At 37.3% G+C, this 23,302-nt stretch overlaps 2 protein-coding genes across 3 annotated transcripts; both read left to right on the forward strand.

Moving 5' to 3' along the window:
• Positions 1-239: 239 nt before the first annotated feature.
• On the forward strand, positions 240-9,786 carry LOC111230596 (ribonuclease ZC3H12A-like). The gene is made up of 6 exons (XM_022757384.1): positions 240-321; positions 1,257-1,789; positions 5,712-5,851; positions 7,180-7,414; positions 7,514-7,614; positions 8,136-9,786. Exons 2-6 carry the CDS (start codon positions 1,311-1,313, stop codon positions 9,095-9,097), a joined length of 1,917 nt encoding a protein of 638 aa, XP_022613105.1. The 5' UTR covers positions 240-321; positions 1,257-1,310; the 3' UTR covers positions 9,098-9,786.
• A 2,751-nt stretch (positions 9,787-12,537) lies between these two features.
• Positions 12,538-17,186, forward strand: smim13 (small integral membrane protein 13). Of its 2 annotated transcripts, XM_022757326.1 has the most exons (3): positions 12,538-12,682; positions 12,939-13,027; positions 15,004-17,186. In XM_022757326.1, exons 2-3 carry the CDS (start codon positions 12,952-12,954, stop codon positions 15,195-15,197), a joined length of 270 nt encoding a protein of 89 aa, XP_022613047.1. In that variant the 5' UTR covers positions 12,538-12,682; positions 12,939-12,951; the 3' UTR covers positions 15,198-17,186. The 2 variants fall into 2 exon arrangements, with proteins under 2 accessions (XP_022613047.1, XP_022613046.1); XM_022757325.1 differs by having other exon boundaries at positions 12,538-13,027.
• Positions 17,187-23,302: the final 6,116 nt, after the last annotated feature.

The raw sequence follows: 23,302 nt of genomic DNA on the forward strand, positions 1-23,302 counted from the left end.
TATTGGTATGAAATCTGCCAGGTCTAAATTTATTGTTTATAATTATTTGATCGATTCTTTGATCGATTCGGACGGTCACGGTAATGTGAGGTTCTACTGTGAGGTTCTACTACGAGGTTCTGCTGTGAGAAGAGTTTTTACCGGAATCATGTGACTCGGCCAAACCTCCTCATGGGTCGCTGTCGGTTCGCTGATGTCAGGAAAAGGGAAAAACAACTTCCTTGTCCCGGACCACAGATCTACGAGAAGCTGACGACACGGATCACAGACCTCAGCAGCGACAGACTGAAACACACAGAGGTTTGACTGACTCAGACTCAGGTGAGTTCATCTCTGGTTCTGTTTAAGCTGAGGCGGAAACAGCAGCAGCGACTTTTTGAACTTAAAGTTTTCTCCCTGTGAACTGATAAAACACAGACTGAGAAACAGTTTCACTGTTATTCATTTATACGTCGAGACAATCGATTCTTTCCTCTCTCACTTCTCCCTCTGTATATACTTTTATTTTGTAAAAGAGTTTTCTAAAGTTTAATCACAGTGGTTCATGTTCTGATATTCCTCCAATTAGTTTATTCTAGATTGCACTTTGACCCAGGTAAACCTGCACCTGCTCCAGGTCTTCTCACCAGGTGTTCTCACCTGGAGCAGTTGTAGATTAAATCTGCACGTTTCCAGCAGGTGGATTTAATGCCTATTTATATCATAGCGGATCCGTTTACAGAGAAGCAAACTGAAACACTTATTTTCACTTTTCATTTCATTTTTCAACTGAAATTCTTTGTTTCCTGTCAAATGTGAAGATTTACTGATTTTCTCAGTTTTGTGTATTAATCTTTTTGAGATGTCGGACGGATAAAAGAAAACATCTTAAGTCAACTTTGGCCTCATAAAAGCCTCCAGTGGTAATAATATATATGACTGGTTAAAAAAAAAAAAAAATAGCTCTACTGAACTCTACAATACAATATATAAATGCTGCTTGCATGTTAAAGATTAATAATAATGATCCCATACTAAGTAGCTGTGAGTGCTTTTTACTTTTAAACTTTAAATTACGTTCTGCTGACAATAAATCACTGGACTGAAATAAGGTTTTAATGCAAAGTGGTTTTAAATTTTAGTTTTGCTGCTTTTACTGAAGCAAAGTCTCTAAAACTTCTTTCACCTCAGGTTTTCTGTTGATCGATGAATTGATTCACCGATTGTTTTAGCTGTTATAGAAGTGTTGCGTCATTAGAAACTGCTGTGTCTCTCAGGACTGGACTCAGGATCAGTGACGAGGAGCGGAAGATGAAACTGAGGAAGAAGAGATGAAAACTGTTGTTGTTTTTCCTTCTGTTCACCCCTGGAGTAAATTCACCACCTCAACTTGTCTGAACTCTCCTGCATGGATCTTTCATCCACTTCAAACCTCCCCCCGTCCTTCCTGTGAGAACATGTACCCTGGTGACCCTGAACCCACCCTGGATCCCCAGGACCTGGAGATGGACTTCTTCCACAAGCTGGGTTACTCCACGGCTCAGGTTCAGGCCGTCCAGCAGACGTTCGGCCCCAAAATGGACACAGATAAGGTTCTGGGGGAGCTGGTGAGGATTGGGGCCCGTCGGGATGCCAAGCCGGGGCCGGTGACCACAATGTCAGTGCTGGTTCCCAGAGGGGACGTCCAGGCCGCAGGCCCAACCCTGCAGCTTCCTGTTACTGCAGCGGCTCCTTCGAGCAGTGAGGACAACAGTGAGGATGAAGACGCTCTGAGACCCGTGGTAATAGACGGCAGCAACGTGGCCATGAGGTGAGAAACTCCTGAGCTGATCGATTAGATGATCGATTTATGGATTGACAGGAATTTTATTGTTTCAAGCAAAATTACCCAAAATTCAACTTTTTTCTGTTTCATATCATTTAGAGCTGGAATGATTAGTCAATCAATTATGTGATCAATAGAAAATGAATTGGCAGCTTTTTTGATATTCAAATAATTGTTTGAGTCATTTTTTTAAGCAACTTGTCAAATATGAATATTTGCTGCTTTTCTTGATAGTAAACTGCAGATTTCTGGATTTCATCACATTTTCTGACACTATAGAAACAATGTTTAAAATATTCAGCAGATTAATTGATAATAAAAATAAGCATTTATTGTTGGGCTTGTTTGGGAAACACTCATCAATAATAAAGAAATAACTGACAGATTAATCTATAATGAAAACACTCAGTTGCCATAGTAACAGCATTTCTCCTGCTTTAACTCTTTAACAGTTGCTCGTAGCTTTAGAAGTTCTGTTTTTTGTTTTTTTTCTTTTTCCAGCTGTTTTTTTATTTTCCCACAGTTCCACAGTTTCACCTTTTAGTTGTTTGATTCAAAGTCTCTTGAACAGACGAGAACTTTTCTCATGTTTAATCTGTCAGCCAGTGATTCACTCTGAGTTTGTTCAGTTTAATCACTTTCCTTTTTGTTGAGGTGAAATGTGGCTGAAAACAGAGAAGAGCTTTATCTTCACTGACTCTGATCCATCTGATAGTTTGTGTGTGAAGATCCAGTTTCTGTGATTGTGGTTTTTAAATGTGACATGAAGCTTTCAGCTGTCTCATTCATATCAGTAAAACATTAACATGACCTTTAGTTTCTTAATTTAACTTAAATAAAGCAGGATTTTAACATGAATAACTAATTAAGTCATACATGTTATAAGCAATATCCACAACTACAGCTAATATTAATAATGATGATGATGATGATAATAATAATACTAATAATAACAGTAAAAACAAGATCAGCAACTCTGTGACACTGCACACATGTTGGCGTTAACATGCTGCTGTTTTACTTATTACTATATATGTTTGTTATATATAACAAACAAATAGAGTGTGACTCCCAATTTTTCTAAAAAATATACTGTTATATTTGGCCCAATAGAGTAGGCTGCTTAGATGCTAACGTTAGCCTTCTAACTTTCTCACAAGGACATTGCTCACATGCTAATGTTTAGCTTTTTAGTGTGTGTGTTCAAAAAAATCTGTTTTCTTCATTTTAAAGCATCATATTATTTATCATTATAAGTCACATGATTTACCATCATACTTTAAATTACATTAACATTCTGCTAAACATGTAGCTGTGTTTTAACAGTTAGTGCCAGCAGCTGGAGACTGTATTCATGCTAACATTAGCAAGGTTGCAATAGATATGCTAACATGTTGATCTTCAGAAGGTGAACAGTGTGTTAGAATTAACATTTGCTAATTGGCACTAAACTCAAACGGCAAATGAGTTCTTTGTTCTTAGCTCTGTGTTTAAGAATGAATTTACATCACCGACTTTAACTCAGAGGACAAACGCTAAACACAGTGACAGCTGCACTGGTGTGGTCTGGAGTCAGTCAGAGGTCCTGTCCAGACCTGTCCAGACCTGGTATTAACCTCCGTCTCAGGTGATCCAATCACAAGTGGTCAGCTCTAAGTTCACTTAGACCACATTCAGGGGTCTGGACCACATGTGTCCATATTCTTTTAACAGTGTGAACGTGAATGCTTCCTGGGCCACATTGAAGGACCGCCTCCTCTTCTGATGTCCTCTGAAGGATTAGGATTCATCCCAACAATTCATCCCCAATTTATAATGAACAGAAAATATTTAACTGTTTCAAATGTATCAAGCTTCATTTCTCTGTAGAGCTGTGAGCAGCTCATTAATTCACTCAACCCCTCGATCTCTCTCTCTCTCTCTCTCTCTCTCTCTCTCTCTCTCTCTCTCTCGCTCACACAAGCACATTGACAACAGACCCGTCTGTTGATTGGCTAAAAACAACACATACCTGTTTATTTTCATATTAAGCAGGAAGTGAGATCCGATCACAAGTGGTCAATCGAGATGCATTTTAAATCAGGTTGGAACTGACGAACTCAGAGCTGATCACTGTGATCTGATCAATGAAGACCACGTTAACACCATGTCCGAACAGGGCCAGACTCTCCTGAGAGCTGGAGGCTGTTAGACAGTGAACAGATTCACCTGCTCACATTGAGACATGCTCACACAGCTGGAGGAGGAGAGACGTGACAGAATGATGCGTGAGAAACATTCAGAGTGTGTGTTGAGTGTATTGAGTGTACACCCCCCTGTGTCCTCTGCAGACCGGCACGCCCGTACAGGCACGTTGTGAACTCGCTGCTCCAGTATGCAAATCAGAGCACGTGTGTTTCCTTGAAGACCGGCAGAGAATGATTGTTTCAAAAGGGTTTCAAAGGGATCAAGCCTGATGGCTTTTCTCCTTTCTCTGACTTTAAAATTGTCTCATCCAGAAACCCTGAGGCCTCAAAAACTGAGGACGTCTCCTTCTCACAGTGAAACTTTGCTGAGTAAATGCAGAGCAGCAGCGTGTAGTATTCAGATCTGTAATCCTCAGGTTATATTCTCTGATATCACTGATAGTGATTGAGATACTAAGTGGATGATGATTAAACTCTTTCCAAACCAGTTTAGTTCAAACAAGAATAAAAATAGAATCAGTAGTTTGTGATTTACAAGCTTAGGGTCAGAACATGAACAAACAGGAAACACTGTTAACACTTTACTGAGTCCCCTGTTTAACATTGTGAGGGACATCAGTGACGCTCTAGATGTATATAAACATGTAATAAATGGTTTATAACACAGTGTGATGTGTAAGTGTTCACCCATGAGTAATGGTAATATTATAGAACGCAGTTATAATAATATAGTAGGAGAACTGACAAATACTCTTCATTAGTAACAGTAATCTTCTGTAACAGCATTATAGTGACTTCAAATCATGATTAAATGTTTTTGTTATACATGCTCAATTTAAATTTAGTAAAGCGTTACCGCGGTACTTTTTCAAATTCAAATTATATACATTTTTTTCTGACGTTGCTGTTCTGCAGAGGGAGGTTCTATTCTGAGTTAAGTTGAACCTTTATTGATCTCTCGTAGAAGAAATTCAAATTTAACACCGCAGCACAAGAGAAAAAGTAATAGGAAATAAAATAAAAATAGATACAGAATCTAAAATAAATAAGATAAAATAGAGATACTATATACAATATTAAAATAAATAATGAAGTGGTTGTGGGTTGTGCAGTCTATGCACAGCGGTCTTTCTTGAGGTTTATGGATTGAGTCTTAGACTGTGGGAGTGTGGTGTTCCTAATAAACTGACTGGTGAGTGTAGACTTTCTGTTTTTACCTGATTGGATGGTTTTAGAGTTGAACCGATCAGGTAAATGAAGAAAATGAATCAACAAAAATTGTAATAATCGATAAATTATTACAACTGAAAATGCCTGAAATGAACTGATTCCTTGTTTGTGACATTAAATTAAATATTTTCAGTTTGTTTGAATGAATCAAACAATTGAAGATGTCACTTTAGACTCTGTGAACATGTGATGGAGATTATTTTCACAGTTTTATTACATGCTATAGATTAAATGTTTAATTGGTTAATTGAGAAAATAATCATCTATAATGATTATAATCATTATCTATAATCATAGTTTCCTTGAGGAAACGAAGCTCAGCTTGTTTCAGACTCTTGTCATTTCCATGATAAATGTAGAGAGGAGGTGAATTGATAGGAGCTGTGACACTTCAGTCGTTGTCATGAACTGATTCAGTGAAGATCTCAGTCACTTTTTAATTGTTAATGTTTTTGTTTCTGACTTTCACTCGTTTCCATGTTTTCTTTCAGCCACGGGAACAAGGAAGTGTTCTCGTGTCTGGGAATCCAGCTGAGTGTGAACTTCTTCCTGGACCGAGGCCACACTGACGTCACTGTGTTTGTTCCCTCGTGGAGGAAGGAGCAGCCTCGGCCGGATGCTCCCATCACAGGTACGACACACACTTCCTGTTTCACCTGCTCGCGGCAAACACTGTGCTCATTGTTACATGACATCAAGGTGCGGAGGGACGCTATGAGCTTTTTATTCATTTCTGTGATTTAAAAAAAAAATCATGATTTTCTTCTTTTTTGTCACGTTTGAAATTAGAGCTAAAATTAATTTTTGATCAGTTGATGAGCTGACTGCTGGACTATTTCATTTCTTGTCATTTTTCAATCAAAATGATAGAAAAAAAGCAAAAAATTTCAGCTTCTCAGACGTGAGAATTCTGTTTTCTATCGTGAACTAAACATCTTCAGTGTTGTTGGTTGGACAAAAGGAATTTCAATATAAACTTGTGTTCTGGTAAAATATTTTTTTAAGAGTGAATGCTGGAATCCCTCACTATAATGTAGAGATATATTATAAGCTGAACAATGAATGGAGAAACTAATGATTAATAATTAATAACAAAAATAATGATTTGCAGCCATGTTGAAAGTGTTATAAAATTCCAGCTCTCATATTCAGACACATGAAAGAGCAGGACGTGTTTACACACTGAGCTGTTTTACCCTCAGAGGGAAAAACCCATGTGCTGTTGTTTTTTTTTCAAATGCTCAGTAAATAAGTTTTATCTGTAGCTACAACTCAAAAGATTAAACTGTGGGGTTTTCCAATATAACTGTCACTGTCGGTGATTATAACAGCCGGTTGGTTTTTTAAACAGCCGGTTGGTGGCCTACATTTGGAAGCGGCTGCTGACCCAGAGCTGCTGTTTCTGCTGCAGCTTCATGTAGCTAAGCAGATTTCTCGGGCTGATAAACAGTTTGAGGACGATGTGTATTTAGGTCTCTTAGTAAATAACTAACAGTTTCCACACAGACTGAACTGCAGCTGAAAAATTATAATTAAGATTGTGTATGAAATGTAATGAGTCTTTATTGGTGGCTATAATCTGTATTTTTATAACGACCATGAGAAAGTATTGATGACGCTACAGAGGATATTCACTGACTCAGCAGCTGCCTTCAGCTTTACTACTTAATAGTGACTCTCAGCTCATTATAGATTCATTATTTGTTATAAAGAGCCACATATTTCCCTCAGGAGTTGGTGGAGACCAAATGCAGAGCTTAAAGAGACTGAATATTGTACTTAAAATGACCAGCTTCCAGGACGATAACTTCAAATGATGTTTGCTTCATAATTGCAAATGAACAACTGTTTACTGTTAAATCCACCATATCAACTTAAAAGGTGAAGACATGTCAGTGTAGGTTCACCACCTGTTTCAAGAGTTTAAAAAACCTTATGCTACTTTACGTTTGTTTCCAGATCAGCACATTCTGCGAGACCTGGAGAGGAAGAAGATCCTGGTCTTCACACCGTCACGGCGCTTCGCAGGTAAACGTGTGGTCTGTAATGACGACCTCTTCATTGTGAAACTGGCCTACGACACTGACGGTATCATCGTGTCCAACGACATGTACCGAGACCTTCAGGGAGAGAAGCCGGAGTGGAAACGCTTCATTGAGGAGAGGCTGCTCATGTACTCCTTTGTTAACAACAAGTGAGTCCTGCCCCCCCGACCCCCCCCCCCGCTTTATTCACATAACACAGATCAATGATGAGTCAGTCCTACGTTAGACTGATGTTTTCACCTGATCAGGTTTATGCCTCCTGACGATCCTCTGGGTCGACATGGACCGACCTTGGAGAACTTCCTGCGGAGGTTTCCCAAGACTCAGAAGAAACAGCAGTGTCCTTATGGTGAGAGAACGTCAGCAGAGACTGGCACCTGGTTCAGGTTTAATGGTCTGAGCCACACTAACAGCAGAGTCCACCACTGCTATAAAATATAGTACAGACATTCATGGTTCCCAGAGGATGAATCCTAATGACTTTAGTGATTCTCTTTTCCTCTGGAACCACGATCAGTGTTTAATACTTTGAGCCTTTTCTGTTCAGTGCTATTTAGCAAACTTTAGCATACTAGCACAAAAAACTAACATGTTGAACATTGTAAACATTATAGCATGTTAGCATGCTGACATTAGCCTTGAGCTAAAAGCTCCAATGTCTTGTTAAAGCACAGCTACATTAGCAGTTAGTTAACTGTGATAATATTTGTAGTGAATCAAACCAAACCAAACCAAACCAAACCAAACAACTGCTGTGATGCTTTAAGATGAGGAATCTGATATTGTAGTAGGGTTAGCTAACAGCTAACAGCTATTATGGTTAGGGTTAGATTACAAGTAACAGCCGTAAACTGAGTGTTCTTCTTTCAGGAAAGAAATGTACGTATGGAGTCAAATGTAAATTCCACCACCCTGAACGAGCCAAACAGTCGAGTCGCTCAGTAGCTGACGAGCTTCGTGAAAACACCAAACACCCTTCACCTGCTCAGAAACAACCTTCAGCTCGCTCCAGTCCTCAGCCCGGACAGAGCCTCCTGCTGGTGGAGGACATGGCCAAGAAACTGACTCTGGGACATGAGAGCGGCTCCGTGAAGAAGGATCATAAACATGAACATGTAGCTCAGGTGAAGCCAAGTCAGCGCTCCAGCAGGAGGACCACATCGAGGAAGGAGAAGCCCAGCCAGCACTCGTCCTGTAACCACAGCTCCGGGCAGGGTGGCGGCTCTCAGGAGCAGCTGGACTCGGGTCTAGGCTCCATAGACAGTCAGCTAAAGGAGGCTGCGTGGAACCAGTGTGATCATCAGTACAGGCCGACGTTCAGGAGCTGCCAGCGGAACCACAGTGCCCGACCCCAGTACTGCCCCCCAACAAGCGCCCCCTGCAGCTGCTGCTCACATGGTCCTCCTTTACCAGCTTTCCAGCACCACAACCAGCCTCACAGCATCGAGCCGGTCAGCAGCCTCAGCCCTGACATGGTCCCCTACGGCCCCCCTCAGTACCAGGGCTACGGGCTGTACCCGCTCAGTGTGCCTGCCTACAGCCAGCCGACAGACTTCCAGCACAGCAGAGTCCACGAATGCCAGCAGCAGATGTTCTGGTCGGATCCGTTCGGGGGGCGACGTCCAGCAGTCCGCAGCCAGCCGGGGGAGCGCTCACAGTGGGAACCGAGTCCCAGCAGGGAGGAGAGAGAGGTGGTCCGAAAGAAGCTCCTCGCCATCTTCAGTGCACACCTGGTCGACACGGCCATGGACATGTTTCCTCACATGATGGATCCACAGATGCTCGTCGCTGAGATCCTCATGCTGCAGGGTCAGAACCGGTCTCTGAGATGAGACCGGTCCAGACATTAGACCGGTCCAGTCTGAACCCAGTCTTGCAGTGAGAAGACTGAAGAGAAACTGTGATAAACTTGAGTTTGTGTGTTTTGTATTGTGGTATCCACCTTGTTATAAATTGTATTTGAATGTTGCTTCAGTGAACTGGGTCAAATAAGAGGCAAAAATCAGTTGATACAAATTGTATCTTTTATTAAAAAATGTAAAAAGAAAAGTTGAGTTCATGTCACTTGAGGTTAAAGGGTTAACAGTCAGTGTTCACTGAGGTAGGTTCACCTGTACAGTCTAATACAACTAATGATGATGAGTCATAGAGGTGTTACTTAATTACATGTTTAATATTAATTACAACACCTTTTCTAACTCTGAGCTCAGAAATAAATATAATTGAATTTACACAAAAACATTTGAACATTATGAGTTCTGTAATAATAGATACTATAGCTGTTATTGTGTTAGATTGTCCAGTTGTACCTATTAAAGTGATCACTGATTGAATAAAGTGACATGGATCAGATGAATGTATAAATGTCTTTCTGTGTCATATTGGCACTGTCACCATTTACACTCTCACAGCCAGATACAGCGTTGGCTGGGGTCATAATTAACCTGGACCAACCATTCAATTAATGTGTCATGATGAAATAATAATAAAGGTTTGTTATTGTAATGCACAATTAATAACATTAAATAAAATGATTAATCTCACAGACGAGATTTGAAACCAAAAACAAGCTTATAATGTTTTATATTCCCAGTTATGTTTATTTAATTTAATGCTTTTGCATTTGTTATAATAATAGTTTGTTCATATTGCTCAGCCCTCCTGACACACACACACACACACACACACACACACACACACACACACACACACTAAACCCTTTGTATTATTAACCAGACACAGAAAGTGATTTTCATACCTGAAGCTTGTTTTGTGTCTCTGAGCTGAGACAGATACTAGACATTATTTATTATTTTATAATTTGCCAGTTATTTCTTCATTATTTGATTAATGGTTTGTTTTTTTACAAAATGTCAGATAATAGTGAAAAACACAAATTACCATTTCCTAAATTGTTTTTCAACCAACAGTCGAAAACATATATTTAATATGATTTAAGTTTTTTATTTCTGATAAAAAACATTATGTAGCCTATTATATATAAATAGATCGTTGTTACTAATGCCTTGTTCTTTACTGTGTGGAGCTGGCTCTTTAGTCTCTAGTGAAGCACAGGTCATTTAAATGTAAGAACAGTTAGTAAAAGTAGAGTTAATAATTTAATCAGTGACCAGATGCAGACAGGTGGAGTATTTATATATATTTATATATCTGATCACAGTCCACAGGTCACAGCTGGAGCAGATTAAAACAAACATGAGCTGTTACAACTTGTTCTCCACCAAGCCACATTCTTTCTTCTGCAGCAGAACTAAACGTTTCAGTCTCATCTCCATTCATATACACAGAGACAAACAAAGCAATGGAGCTTGGTCTAAGAGACGAGGAGCACTTCTGTAGTTTCAGGATTGGAAAGCGTGGCTAAAAAGGAAAGATTTCAGTTTAGATTTAAATGAGACAGTGTAGCAGCATTTTTTAATGGTTTTAGAACGTAAAACTGACGTCCATCCACAGTGTTTGAGGCACATGTTGAATTTAATAATCAGATAATGTTACACTGAACAAACAGCAACAAGCTGCTGGAGGGAAAAAACCTCTGACTGAAGTGTTTATGACTCATCGATGGAAACAGTTTTCCATTGATCTGCTCTAACTGTACTTTCCCTGCTGACACTGCGGTGTATTGATGTTGAATAAGATAACACACACACACACACACACACACACACACACACACACGACTCATAATGTCTTCCTGTCTAATTTCAACACAGTGTAAATAACATCAGATAAAATAAATTTTTTAGTGTTTAAAATAACAGTCAAACATGAAATAAAACTATTAATAAATAGTAATAACTGATTGATAAAAGAGGGCAATGAACTTTTAACATGCTACGAACATGTATTATATGTACGTGTATATGTAAAAATATATTATGATTCCATGTGATTTTATCAGTGGTGGAAACCAAGTACATTTATTCACATATCACTGATGTATCACTATGAGTTACAGTGTGCAATAAATAAATAAAATCCACCTCAACCTGCTGTAACATTAAAAAGCTGCTGCGTGTTAATATATCAGTAATTATTTTCCAGTAATATAGAATAGGCCTATATAAGAAGAAGACACTCTGTAAAGGATCATTCAATCCAATTAATATTTTTATACTGACACAGCTGAACTGTAATACTTCTGTAAGCTGCAAACACAACTTTGACACTTTTGAAGTCGATGTGTGAACAAACAGTTCCACAGCAACATTATCAGACATGAGAGTGATAAACTAGAAGAGACAACAGAGTCAGAGTGTCTCAGTTACATGGCTGGACTCACTCTTCACCTCGCACATGTTTTAAATTCCATCTTGCAGCATGACTCATGTTCTCTCTGCACCTTAATATGCAAATACTGAGGCTGGGACAAATGGGAGGATACATACAACACGCCAGGACCCGCTGTTTCTACAGATACAGACAGTGACAGACAGGTGGAGGTGAACACTGAGTCTACGTCATGTCACAAACTCCTCTGCCTTCCCATTATGCCTCAGCAGCTTTGTTAACATGGAAACTAAGTATAAGGCAGCAAATGTGACATCATGAGCTGCCGTTGGAAAACATGTAACTCAAAGGTTTGATGATGACTCCTCCTGCTGGACTGATGAAGAAATGACATTTTGTTCAAAAACAAAAAAAAGATAAAAGAAGAAGAAAAGAAATTTAACATGAAAAAAAAATGAAATGTGGGAATTTCAATATAAAATAAAGTGGAAAACAGAAACATTATTTCACAGCTAAATATATTGATATTCCTCATTTATGCACATTTTGCCGATTTGAAATAGAATCATTATCATTTGGTTTTAACAGCTGTTACTTTGAAGGTTTGGTGCAGACCTCATTTCTTTTTCTGAACACATTTTGTTTTTCATAGTAACAACAATGTCTCTGACTTTTATTAATTTATGTGAAATGTGAAATATTTGTTTGCATCAACAAACTATTTCTGTAACAGAGAGGCACCAGGTAAAACTAAATTCAAGATTAAATTTGTCCCTCTGTTGTTTTGAAATACTTTTATTGTTTTTGTTTCATCATCCTTATTTATATGTTGCATTTATTTCCTTTTATTGTGTTTATTTTATTTGTATGTATTGTTCATATTTTACTCCATTTCAATGTTTATTTGTTTTGGTAAGATGGAAAATGTTTTTGAATAATAAAGCATTTGAAAAAAAAGCTGAAATTTGAAATCAACTACATTACCCAGAAGTCAGCTGTACTCTGCGCAGTCGCAGTCTGAGTCGGCTTCATGACGCTGACTTTGTTGTGTTAACCCAGATCGTGTTGTGCTGTGTCGCCAGTGAGAGCTAACTGTTACATGTCGCAGTGATGTAGCTCGTAGAAGAAGGACTTTAACCTGCTGTGACCGGCTAACGTTAGCTAACGTAAGCTAATGCTACAGGGGACCGTCTGTGAAACTACTGCGGCTCCGGTCGTCAACCCGCTAGCTAACTAACTAGCTAGTTACACGCTAGCAGACACGCTGGTGTGAGTTTGCGATGTGCTGCTGTTTGTTTCTCTCTCCCTGGTCGCGGCTGGTTCTGTAACTCAGCTGCCGGGTGGGAAACTGTTCTTTGTGTGACTGTGTGAAGCAGAACAACACCGTCCTCCCGCCGTTAATGCTGGTGTCTCTGTCGTCAGAACTCAAGCTAAGATGTGGCAGAGTGTCGGGCTCACGCTGCTGGTCATTGTGGCCACTCTGGTGTGTGCGCTGCTCTTCATGCTGTTTGGTGAGTTTAGAGACAACAAATTTCATCGATGACTCATCTGTCTGTAATCTGTCTGTGACTCATGGATTGACGGAGCTTCAGCAGCTGCTAATAAGAGGCAGCAGTAACAAAGACATGAACTGAAGGCGGACTCAGAGAAACAGTTTCCTCCTAAATGTGGAACTGCTCCTTTAATGTTTCCTCGTGTCAGACTGGACTGACAGTCTGTGACTGGTTTAGATTTCAGTTAAGAGTTTCTATTTTAGTCATGAGAAGTCAGATCATCATGGCTGCTCCTCTGTGCCTCCTCTACAGACAGTCACTAATCTTCAGACCCTGAGGAGAAGGTTTCTGTTAGTCCACCATCATGTGTCATGTGTCCTCTGTCCAGACTGACAAAGCGTTTAGGCACTAAAAGTAAAGTGAGGATTTATTTGAAAACAGTGTCATGACAGTTTTTATTTATCCGTTAACTTTGCTCCTTGTTCCTCTCACCTGTGAAGATGCTTCTTCATGTTTGGCTCATTGTTTAATGCTGCAGAGTGAAGGCATACTGTGATAGATAAGAATCTAAACTGCATTAAATCTTTATGAGGTGCTGTATTTTCACTTTAAAATGTTATGTCATGAAAAATGTTTTCAGCCTCAGCTCCCCTCCCTCCTCTGTCTACACCTGATCAGCTTTTACCTCACTCATCTGATCCAGGTGATCAGGTGCAAGTGGAGCAGGGAAATTCTTTTTATTTATTCAGTTAGATCCCCATTAGTTACTGTGCTATAACAATGGCTCCTCTTCCTGGGGTCCCCTTAAATTCATAAACAATACTTCAGTAACAACAGATACATCAATACACATCCATATCATTCATACTCACAAAACACAATACAACCCCTACCATGCACAACAACCAACACAAAACTAATATATACAATAGCTCTATTTAATCATTGAATTTTTTCATAAATGAGAAAAGAAATACTTTCCGCAATTTAATCCAATAAGTCACAAAGAGAAAGATAATAAAAATAAATACGTGGGGCGAAATAGCTCCTGTACCCAGAAAAACGGTTAAATGTTAAATGTTGGTGCTAATTACTTTAAAATTACATTATACACATTACAATTAGTAAAGCAGCTGTTTTCTGTACAATGCTATAAGACTCTTCTGTCCCTCTGTGAGAAAAAAAAATAAGATTTAGCACTTGGTTAGGGTTAGGCTGCAACTAATGATTATTTTCATTGTCAATCTGCCACTTATTTTCTTGATTAATCAGTTAATAACTTTGTCTTTAAAATGTCAGAATATAGTGAAACATGTTATAATCTCCCAAATTCCAAACTAATGTATTCAAATTTAATTTAATTTGATCAAGAAACAAAAATATTCAGTTTACAATCAGATAAGACAAAGAAAAGCAGCTAATCGTCACTTTTGAGAAGCTTTTACCAGCAAATGTTTGGAAAACGATAAATCTGAATAAAAATAGTTGCTGATTTATTTTCTGTCTATTGACTAATCAATTAATCATTGCAGCTGACATGTACAATTACGTATCTCCTTCTCTCATTTTGTATGAAAATATAAAAGCAACATTAATATTGACAAATATTGTGTTTCGTTTTAGTTTAACTTGTACCAATTGAGTAAGAATGTGTCATTTGTAGCTACTGTTTTAGTTTGGATTAGGAGACAGTTACACTTTGGGATTGGATTAAAAATATGAATTACTGTGCAGTGTAGACCTGCAATGATGAGTTGATTGATCAATTGGTGATTGACAGAAAATGAATCAGTAACTATTTTGGAAATTGTACAGTTTTTGAAATTCCTTGAAATCAGTAGTGAGTAAGTGTTGTCTGTGTTTCTCAAAGGTTGGTGGGTTTTATCTCTCAGGTAAACACATGCGCAGCTCTGAATGTCTCTGGATCTAATAAATGAAGCTGGTTTCAACAGTTCCTTTATGAAGCCTGACCGTTTCCCTCCTTTCCCCCTCAGGGTGGTACGTAGTCTGGCAGCTCTTCCTGTCCAAGTTCAAGTTCCTGCGTGAACTTGTTGGGGACGCTGGAACCCCCCAGGCCGAAACCCAGCCGTCCGAAACCAAGACTGAACGTACAGCGAACGCCGCAACTCGAAATCGGCCCAAGACTGCCGCACGCCAAAGAGTCGCCCCCCCAGAGAGCTCCTCATAGATCATCCTGACCTGTCTCACCATGGCTCCTCGTCAGCCCTCTACTAATGTCCTGTGTGACCATCAGAGACATTTCCCACTGACCCTGTGAACTACACTACACAAGGACCCACCCCAACACCCCACCCCCACCAGGACACTTTAAACTGACCAGGCAGATCTCCTGGCTTCAAAGGGAAAAGCCATTAATGTTCACTGCTGTCCATTTCTTTATGTTCTTATGTTTAATTATGTTTAATTATGTACAGTCACGAGTTCTGAGTCTGAGTCACTCACTGTCCTCTGGTTACCCTGCACCAGGGACGGCCGAGCTGCTTCCTGTCTCCTCTGTGGAGCTCTGACAAACAGATGTTTTGATTCTCCATGTTCATGTCCTTGTGTATTTTTGCAGAGGTTCACAGATAACTATTAAACTCTGAGCTCGTTTGCATCAGTTCAACAACTGAAGATGAACTCAAACCTGAAACTGACAACTTTATTTTCTTTAAAACACAATGAAGTGCAATGAAAGGACGTTCATGCTGTCATTTGGTTTTTTCTTGGAACAGTGAACTTCTCTATATATTATGGAGATATTATAATAATTATTATTTTTACCATCTGTGCGCCTCGTAGAAAGAAAATGCCTTCAAGGAAGAAGACGAATAACGAGTGAGATGTGACTTTTTCTGTTTTACCTTTTTATCGACTCGCACTTGAAGAGTCAGAGGAAGTGTTGAGTCAGCTGAGCGACAGAAGCCCCTCCCTCCCTGTGCCTCTGTCTGTACCTGTGCCTGTCTACATGGCGTCCACTGTTCGTGACCCGGCCTCAACAGCAGCTTTGTGTCCGTCACAGGACAAAGCTGACCAGGTTTAATCAATATGTATGTGATATAGTTTCCCTCCAGGTACAACATTTGTGAATCTGGCACCTTTTTATCAGCAGTGATTTGTTTTCTTCAGAGGAGCAGTAGCTTCAAATAAATAATGTCATGAACATGTTGAGCTCTGTCCCGTTCTGTTTGAGGAAAAGTCATTGTAGTGAACGTGTGATTGATTGTTCAGTCTTTTTTAATATACACAAAATTCCCTTCTTGACCTCATTCTGTATAAACACATGGAAATAACCATATTTTAACTAGCTGATATTTTTATTATCGTTACAGTAAATTAATCTGCATCTATTTTGAGTATTAAGTGTTTGTTGTTTCTCAAATGTGAGAATGAGCAGCTTTTTCTATTTCTTGGAGAAAAACAGATAAATGTGGTTCAGACATCGTCATGTGGATAATCACGTTGTTGTTGACAACGGATGAAATCCTGCTTTTCACCCTGTAAACCAACATGAAACTGCTCAGCTCTTTAAAGTCATTGTACTTGACAGCTTTCAGCTGCTGACATCCTTCCTCAATTTGACCACCAGGTTTCAGCATCGCACTGATAGAAAAACAGCATCCAGCCTGAAGGTACCAGCTCCTCATGTTTCAGTGTTTGTGAGCAGTAACTAACTACAGTTACTGAAGTAAATGTTTTGTGCATGAGTTCATGTTTTAGGTACTTGTATATTTTGTGGTACTCTATACTTCTACCATCACAATTATACAAGCAACATTAATGAAATATGCTGTATATATTTAGTTGTTATTATTCCACCTCATCCAGCTGAAACATTAGTGAGCGTACACGTTAATTAGTAATAATAATATAACTCTGTTACAGGGAACATTCTGTTGCCTCATTAGAACTTCAAATCATTTTAATTGAGTCAGTTTTAATACTATAAGAACATGTTGCTGCTAAAACTTTGGTGTTTATAGTGAAGTGAAATTATGAATGTAGGACTTTGATTTATGGTAGCAATACTTCCTCCACTACAGGTGAGTATAAAGTCTTTGGTTTAAAATGTCTCACAAGGCAAATTTAAAATAAATTAGTGTTTGATGGTTAATGAGACTCAGATCTGTAGAACAAAAGGAGTTAAAATTAGTTTTATTTTGTCTAATATTTTTACTGTGGAACAAACTGCAGCTGTTTTGTTTTTGAGTGGAATTCAGAGACAAAAGCAGATGATAAAATACTGAAAATAAAATAAATATTAACACCCACATACCCACATGACTCCAGTCTAATCCCTCTGCAGACGGCTCTGGTCCTTTAGACTCTGCTGGCTCACTTCAAATGGCTGCCATAAATTACTGTCCCAGACCTGAACGCAGCACATTAATCTACTGTATATATAATCTATACGGAGTCTGTCTGAGTGTAAAAGACCTTTTTAGTCTCTGACAACACTTAATCCATTTCAGCCCCGAGGGTCATTAGCTTATTCCTGAGCTGCTCATATTTAATGCAGAGTGATTGTGACTGAAACATGCAGCCGAGCGAGAGCTAAATGCTAACAATGGAGCTACAAATGAGCTTCTGGAAAAAAAGATTATATTTTCTCTTAAAGACAGATTATTATAAGACAGTTAAGAGTTAAATATACGAGCGACTCTTTTTAAAGGTCAAATGTTCTGAATTTCCCCAGACCTTGTGGTTTCTAGATCTATTTCTCTTGTGTCAGTCATGAATCATTTTTGTCTCTTTGTGGATGTTTTGTGTTTCTTACTGCTTGTTTTTGATCTCCATTTTGTGTCTCTTTATTTTATGTTTTATGACTTTCAAATAAGAAACAATCATTTCAAACAGAGGCTGTGGCTCAGGAGCCCCTGACCCCTGACTCTCCCATGAGGTAATCCATTCATTTTTCTACACTGTGGTTTTTCTACTTTAACCAACCACAGCAGGAACACGATCAAATGTAATTAAATGTAAATAGGAAGTAGATCTGTGTTATTTTGAGTTTCAATGGGGTTTTAGTCAGACGTTGAAAATCTACTCGTCCAGAATCCTTCAGTGGAAACAGATGAAGAAAATGAAGAAACCATCCGAAGAGTTAATGAACCATGAGGCAAAGCTCGGCTGCTCCTCTCCCTAAGATCTATTCAGAGGAGGAGGTTCTGTTCAGAGGAGGAGGAGGTTCTGTTCAGAGGAGGAGGAGGTTCTGTTCAGAGGAGGAGACCCCACCAAGCTACAAAGCTGTAATTTCAGAGCCTGCAAATACTTTAGAGGAAATGATTGTGGTAAATCAAGGAACTGACATAGACTCTCCAACTCTCTCTCTCTCTCTCTCTCTCTCTCTCTCTCTCTCTCTCTCTCTCTCTCTCTCTCTCTCCCTACATATGTATATGTATATATATATATATATATATACATATGTATGTGTATATATGTATGTGTATATATGCTTGGCTCTGTGCTCCTGTTGCGGGTTGTTTTTGCACATTCTCTCTGTGACGACCTTTCCCTGTTAATTCTCTGACAGACAGGTGAACAGCTGACTCAGTCCAACACCTGTTTGCTGTTTCTGGACCAGACAGTTTCTCATCGAGGAGCGAGGAGACGACAGCTCCAGGGGATTGAACAAAGTGCAGCCTCAGCTCCATCTCTGCAGCTTGTGCAGCTGTGGACTGTGGTGAACCAGAGACAGTTGTTAATGAGACGTTTGGCCCGATGCCCCTGGAGACAGACACTCTGAAGCTGAAGAGTCCAGGACAGAGAGTTCTGGACCTGGTGGATGTTCGAGCTGCCAGGACTGAAATAACTTATTGATTCACCACAAGTCTCTCCAGGTCCGAAGCATGAACTTCAGCCAAAAGCTTCTTTTCACTAGTTTAGAGCCACAACATGTCCTGAAATACTTAATTACTGCCTACAACAGCTAAACCAAGACACACATATCAGGTGAGAGCTAGGTGCTGAGCTAGTGATGGATAGCTTTGGCTAAAGCTAACACAAAATATTGTTTTTTCCTGGCTGTCATTTGTAATTGAAAAATATAAATTTAGATGTACTGACATCTTGGTATAGTTAGTATCTAAATGGATAAGTCAATCAATCTATTATCTTCAAGTATAATATAATAAAATATAATATAAATACCAATCCATTAACTGCGGTGATCCTCTGATATTTCCTCCAGCATAGTGACGTTCAAGAGGGTAATGTCTCAACAACTATTGGATGGACTACCATGCAATTTGGAACAGACAATCATGGTCCCCTCACAATGGTGATCCCTTAACTTCATTGTGCCACCAATAGGTCAAAGTTTAGGATCAAATATGTGTAAATCTAGAAGCATTACACCTCTCTCTCTCTTACAGTTTTCAGCCTGAAACCTTTAAACATTTGTGCAGATGAACAGAGAAAATGTCTCAGACAGACTTTTAAGGTGAACCTGACATCTCCTGATTTACTGTGTCTGTCTGCAGAATGGAAACCCTTTTTAAAAGTCTTTCCATTGCAGATTCCTTTCTTTCCCATCTCCTTGGAGAGCGCTAAGAGGAATGCAGTGAATAATGAAAACAGCTCGATTGGCTGTAAGTGCCAGCCCGTGTGAGCTTGCAGGGTTTTTAATGAGATTTTCTGATTGGGAGCTGGGGGGGGGGGGGGGGGGTCTCAGTGGTCTCAGTGTTTTCTTGGGCATCTCCTCTTCACACAGTCCCATCTATCTATCTGGAGCAGCGTCTCCACGGGAGGGGGGGCATACTTCACTCAGATTATAATGAAAAAGAGGCGAGAGGTGAAGAAGAGGAGTTGTGTTTCCTACAGACTGTTGTTCAGACGTTCAGTCATGTGATCAGTTCACTGTGAGCCACACAAACATGGTGCAGCTGAAGAACATGTTTCTCACGGTCCAGAGAACGTGTGTGTGAGCAGCCCTCATTATTCTCTGTGTGTCATGTCTAATGTTCTACAGCAAAGTGAAGAATTATTTGGCTCAGACTCTTTATCCAGCAGCTCTGTGTGAAACCCTCTGGTCTTTAACTGAGGCCCTTTAAGATCAGAGGGACAAATAATCTGATCAGATCTGACCTGAAATCAGAAACATCCTGCAGGGGTCCACCAGGATGTGACTGAGTGAGACAAGGCTTAGTGTTGCCACGGTGACAACATAGGCCGAGCTCTTTACTAACTACTGTGTCAGGCTTCGATAAACTCAACTCTTAACTCAAGGTTCATTACCTAGCTTGTTTTTTTTCTGTTGGAGCTTGATGACACTGTGTATAAAGATCATGAGACATGGTTGATCTAGTTCACATGTGGATGATTTTATTATGGTTCATCATGATGTCATCGTCTCTTGTATTAAGTGTCATATGTCCCGGAAAAGTTGATACATCTGTACTTCTATCACTTGCTCTAATCATGTGTAGTTAAGATCAAATTGAAGAGTTTAAAGATGGGTGTGGTCAGACCCGCAATGAACAGAACTGATGTAATAATGTAGTAATGACTAGTAAACACTGATGTAAGAATGTATTAAGGACTACTGAGTACTGATGTAATTATGTAATGTAAAGTCTTCCTATTGAAAGGGAGTTTTTCCTCCCCCCTGTCACCAAATGCTTGCTCTTGCTCTTTGTGGGAACTGTTTTTATCTCTATATTAAAGCAATGTCTTGACCTTACCCTGTACAGTGCCTTGAGATGATGTATATTATTAGTTGGTGCTATACAGATAAAATTGAATTGAAATAAATAAAAATGTCATAGTATATTAAGTTAGATAAATGTCATAAAAATGTTATAGTATAGTATGTCATAAAAATACCAAATAATGACATTCTGGAATTTTTATGACGTACTATACTAAGATATTTTTCGACATTTTTATGGCATACTATACTATGACATTTTTATGAGATATTATACAATGACATTTTGATGATCATTTTATGACATAATAAACTATGACATTTTATGATGTTTTTATGACATACTATACGAGACATTTTTATGGCATACTATACTATGACATTTTTTGACATACCACACTAAGATATTTTTATGACATTTTTATGGCATACTATACTATGATATTTTTTGACATACTACACTAAGATATTTTTATGACCTTTTTATGGCATACTATACTATGACTTTTTATGACATACTATGCTATGATACTTTTACGAATTTTTATGACATACTATACGATGATATTTTTACGACTTTTTTACGACATGCTATACTATGTTTTTACAACATTTTTATGGCTTACTATACTTGACATTTTTATGACATGCTATACTATGACCTTTATTTGACATACAATACTATATTTTCATGACATTTTTATGGCATATTATACTATGATAGTTTTATGACATTTTTATGACATGCTTTATGATGATATTTTTTCAACATTTTTATGACATTTTCATGGCATATTATAATATGACATTTTTTTGACATATTATACTGTGACATATTTATAACATGCTATACTATGATGTTTCTACATTTTTATGGCATATGATACTATGACTTTTTTTGACATTCTATACTATGACATTTTTATGACATATTATACTGTGACATTTTTTTGACATACTGTACTATGATACTTTTACGACTTTTTATGACATACTATACTATGATATTTTTACGACTTTTTTATGACATGCTATACTATATTTTTACGACATTTTTATGACTTACTATACTTGACATTTTTATGACATATTATACGATGATAGTTTTAAGACATTTTTATGACATGCTATACTATGACATTTTTATGACATACTAAACTATGACATTTTTATGACATATTAAACTATGACATTTTTATGACATGTTATATGATGATAGTTTTAAGACATTTTTATGACATACTATATGATGATAGTTTTAAGACATTTTTATGACATGCTGTATCATGACATTTTTATAACACTTTATGACTTACTATACTTGACATTTTTATGACATTTATTTGACATACTATACTATGACTTTTTATAACATACTATACTATGAGATTTTTACGACATTTCATGGCATACTATAATATGATGTTTTTATGACATTTTTATGACATGTTATACGATGATAGTTTTAAGACATTTTTATGACATACTGTATGATGATAGTTTTGAGACATTTTTATGACATGCTGTATCATGACATTTTTATAACCCTTTATGACTTACTATACTTAACATTTTTATGGCATACTATACTATGACCTTTTTTTTTTACATAATATACTATGACATTTTTTTACATAATATAATATGACATTTTTTTGACATATTATAGTAAGATTTTTTTACATAATATAATATGACATTTTTTTGACATATTATAGTAAGATTTTTTTACATAATATAATATGACATTTTTTTGACATATTATAGTAAGATTTTTTTACATAATATAATATGACATTTTTTTGACATATTATAGTAAGATTTTTTTACATAATATAATATGACATTTTTTTGACATATTATAGTAAGATTTTTTTACATAATATAATATGACATTTTTTTGACATATTATAGTAAGATTTTTTTACATAATATAATATGACATTTTTTTGACATATTATAGTAAGATTTTTTTACATAATATAATATGACATTTTTTTGACATATTATAGTAAGATTTTTTTACATAATATAATATGACATTTTTTTGACATATTATAGTAAGATTTTTTTACATAATATAATATGACATTTTTTTGACATATTATAGTAAGATTTTTTTACATAATATAATATGACATTTTTTTGACATATTATAGTAAGATTTTTTTACATAATATAATATGACATTTTTTTGACATATTATAGTAAGATTTTTTTACATAATATAATATGACATTTTTTTGACATATTATAGTAAGATTTTTTTACATAATATAATATGACATTTTTTTGACATATTATAGTAAGATTTTTTTACATAATATAATATGACATTTTTTTGACATATTATAGTAAGATTTTTTTACATAATATAATATGACATTTTTTTGACATATTATAGTAAGATTTTTTTACATAATATAATATGACATTTTTTTGACATATTATAGTAAGATTTTTTTACATAATATAATATGACATTTTTTTGACATATTATAGTAAGATTTTTTTACATAATATAATATGACATTTTTTTGACATATTATAGTAAGATTTTTTTACATAATATAATATGACATTTTTTTGACATATTATAGTAAGATTTTTTTACATAATATAATATGACATTTTTTTGACATATT

This window comes from Seriola dumerili, unplaced genomic scaffold (genome assembly GCF_002260705.1).
Source record: "Seriola dumerili isolate Sdu_G_001 unplaced genomic scaffold, Sdu_1.0 BDQW01000273.1, whole genome shotgun sequence".
NCBI lineage: Eukaryota > Metazoa > Chordata > Actinopteri > Carangiformes > Carangidae > Seriola > Seriola dumerili.

Coding starts and splice junctions, on each gene's coding strand:
- smim13 (XM_022757325.1), top strand. CDS start 12,952: ATGTGGCAGAGTGTCGGGCTCACGCTGCTGGTCATTGTGGCCACTCTG. Junction 13,028..15,003: donor GCTGCTCTTCATGCTGTTTG/GTGAGTTTAGAG, acceptor TTTCCCCCTCAG/GGTGGTACGTAGTCTGGCAG.
- LOC111230596 (XM_022757384.1), top strand. CDS start 1,311: ATGAAAACTGTTGTTGTTTTTCCTTCTGTTCACCCCTGGAGTAAATTC. Junction 5,852..7,179: donor GCCGGATGCTCCCATCACAG/GTACGACACACA, acceptor GTTTGTTTCCAG/ATCAGCACATTCTGCGAGAC. Junction 7,615..8,135: donor GAAACAGCAGTGTCCTTATG/GTGAGAGAACGT, acceptor TTCTTCTTTCAG/GAAAGAAATGTACGTATGGA.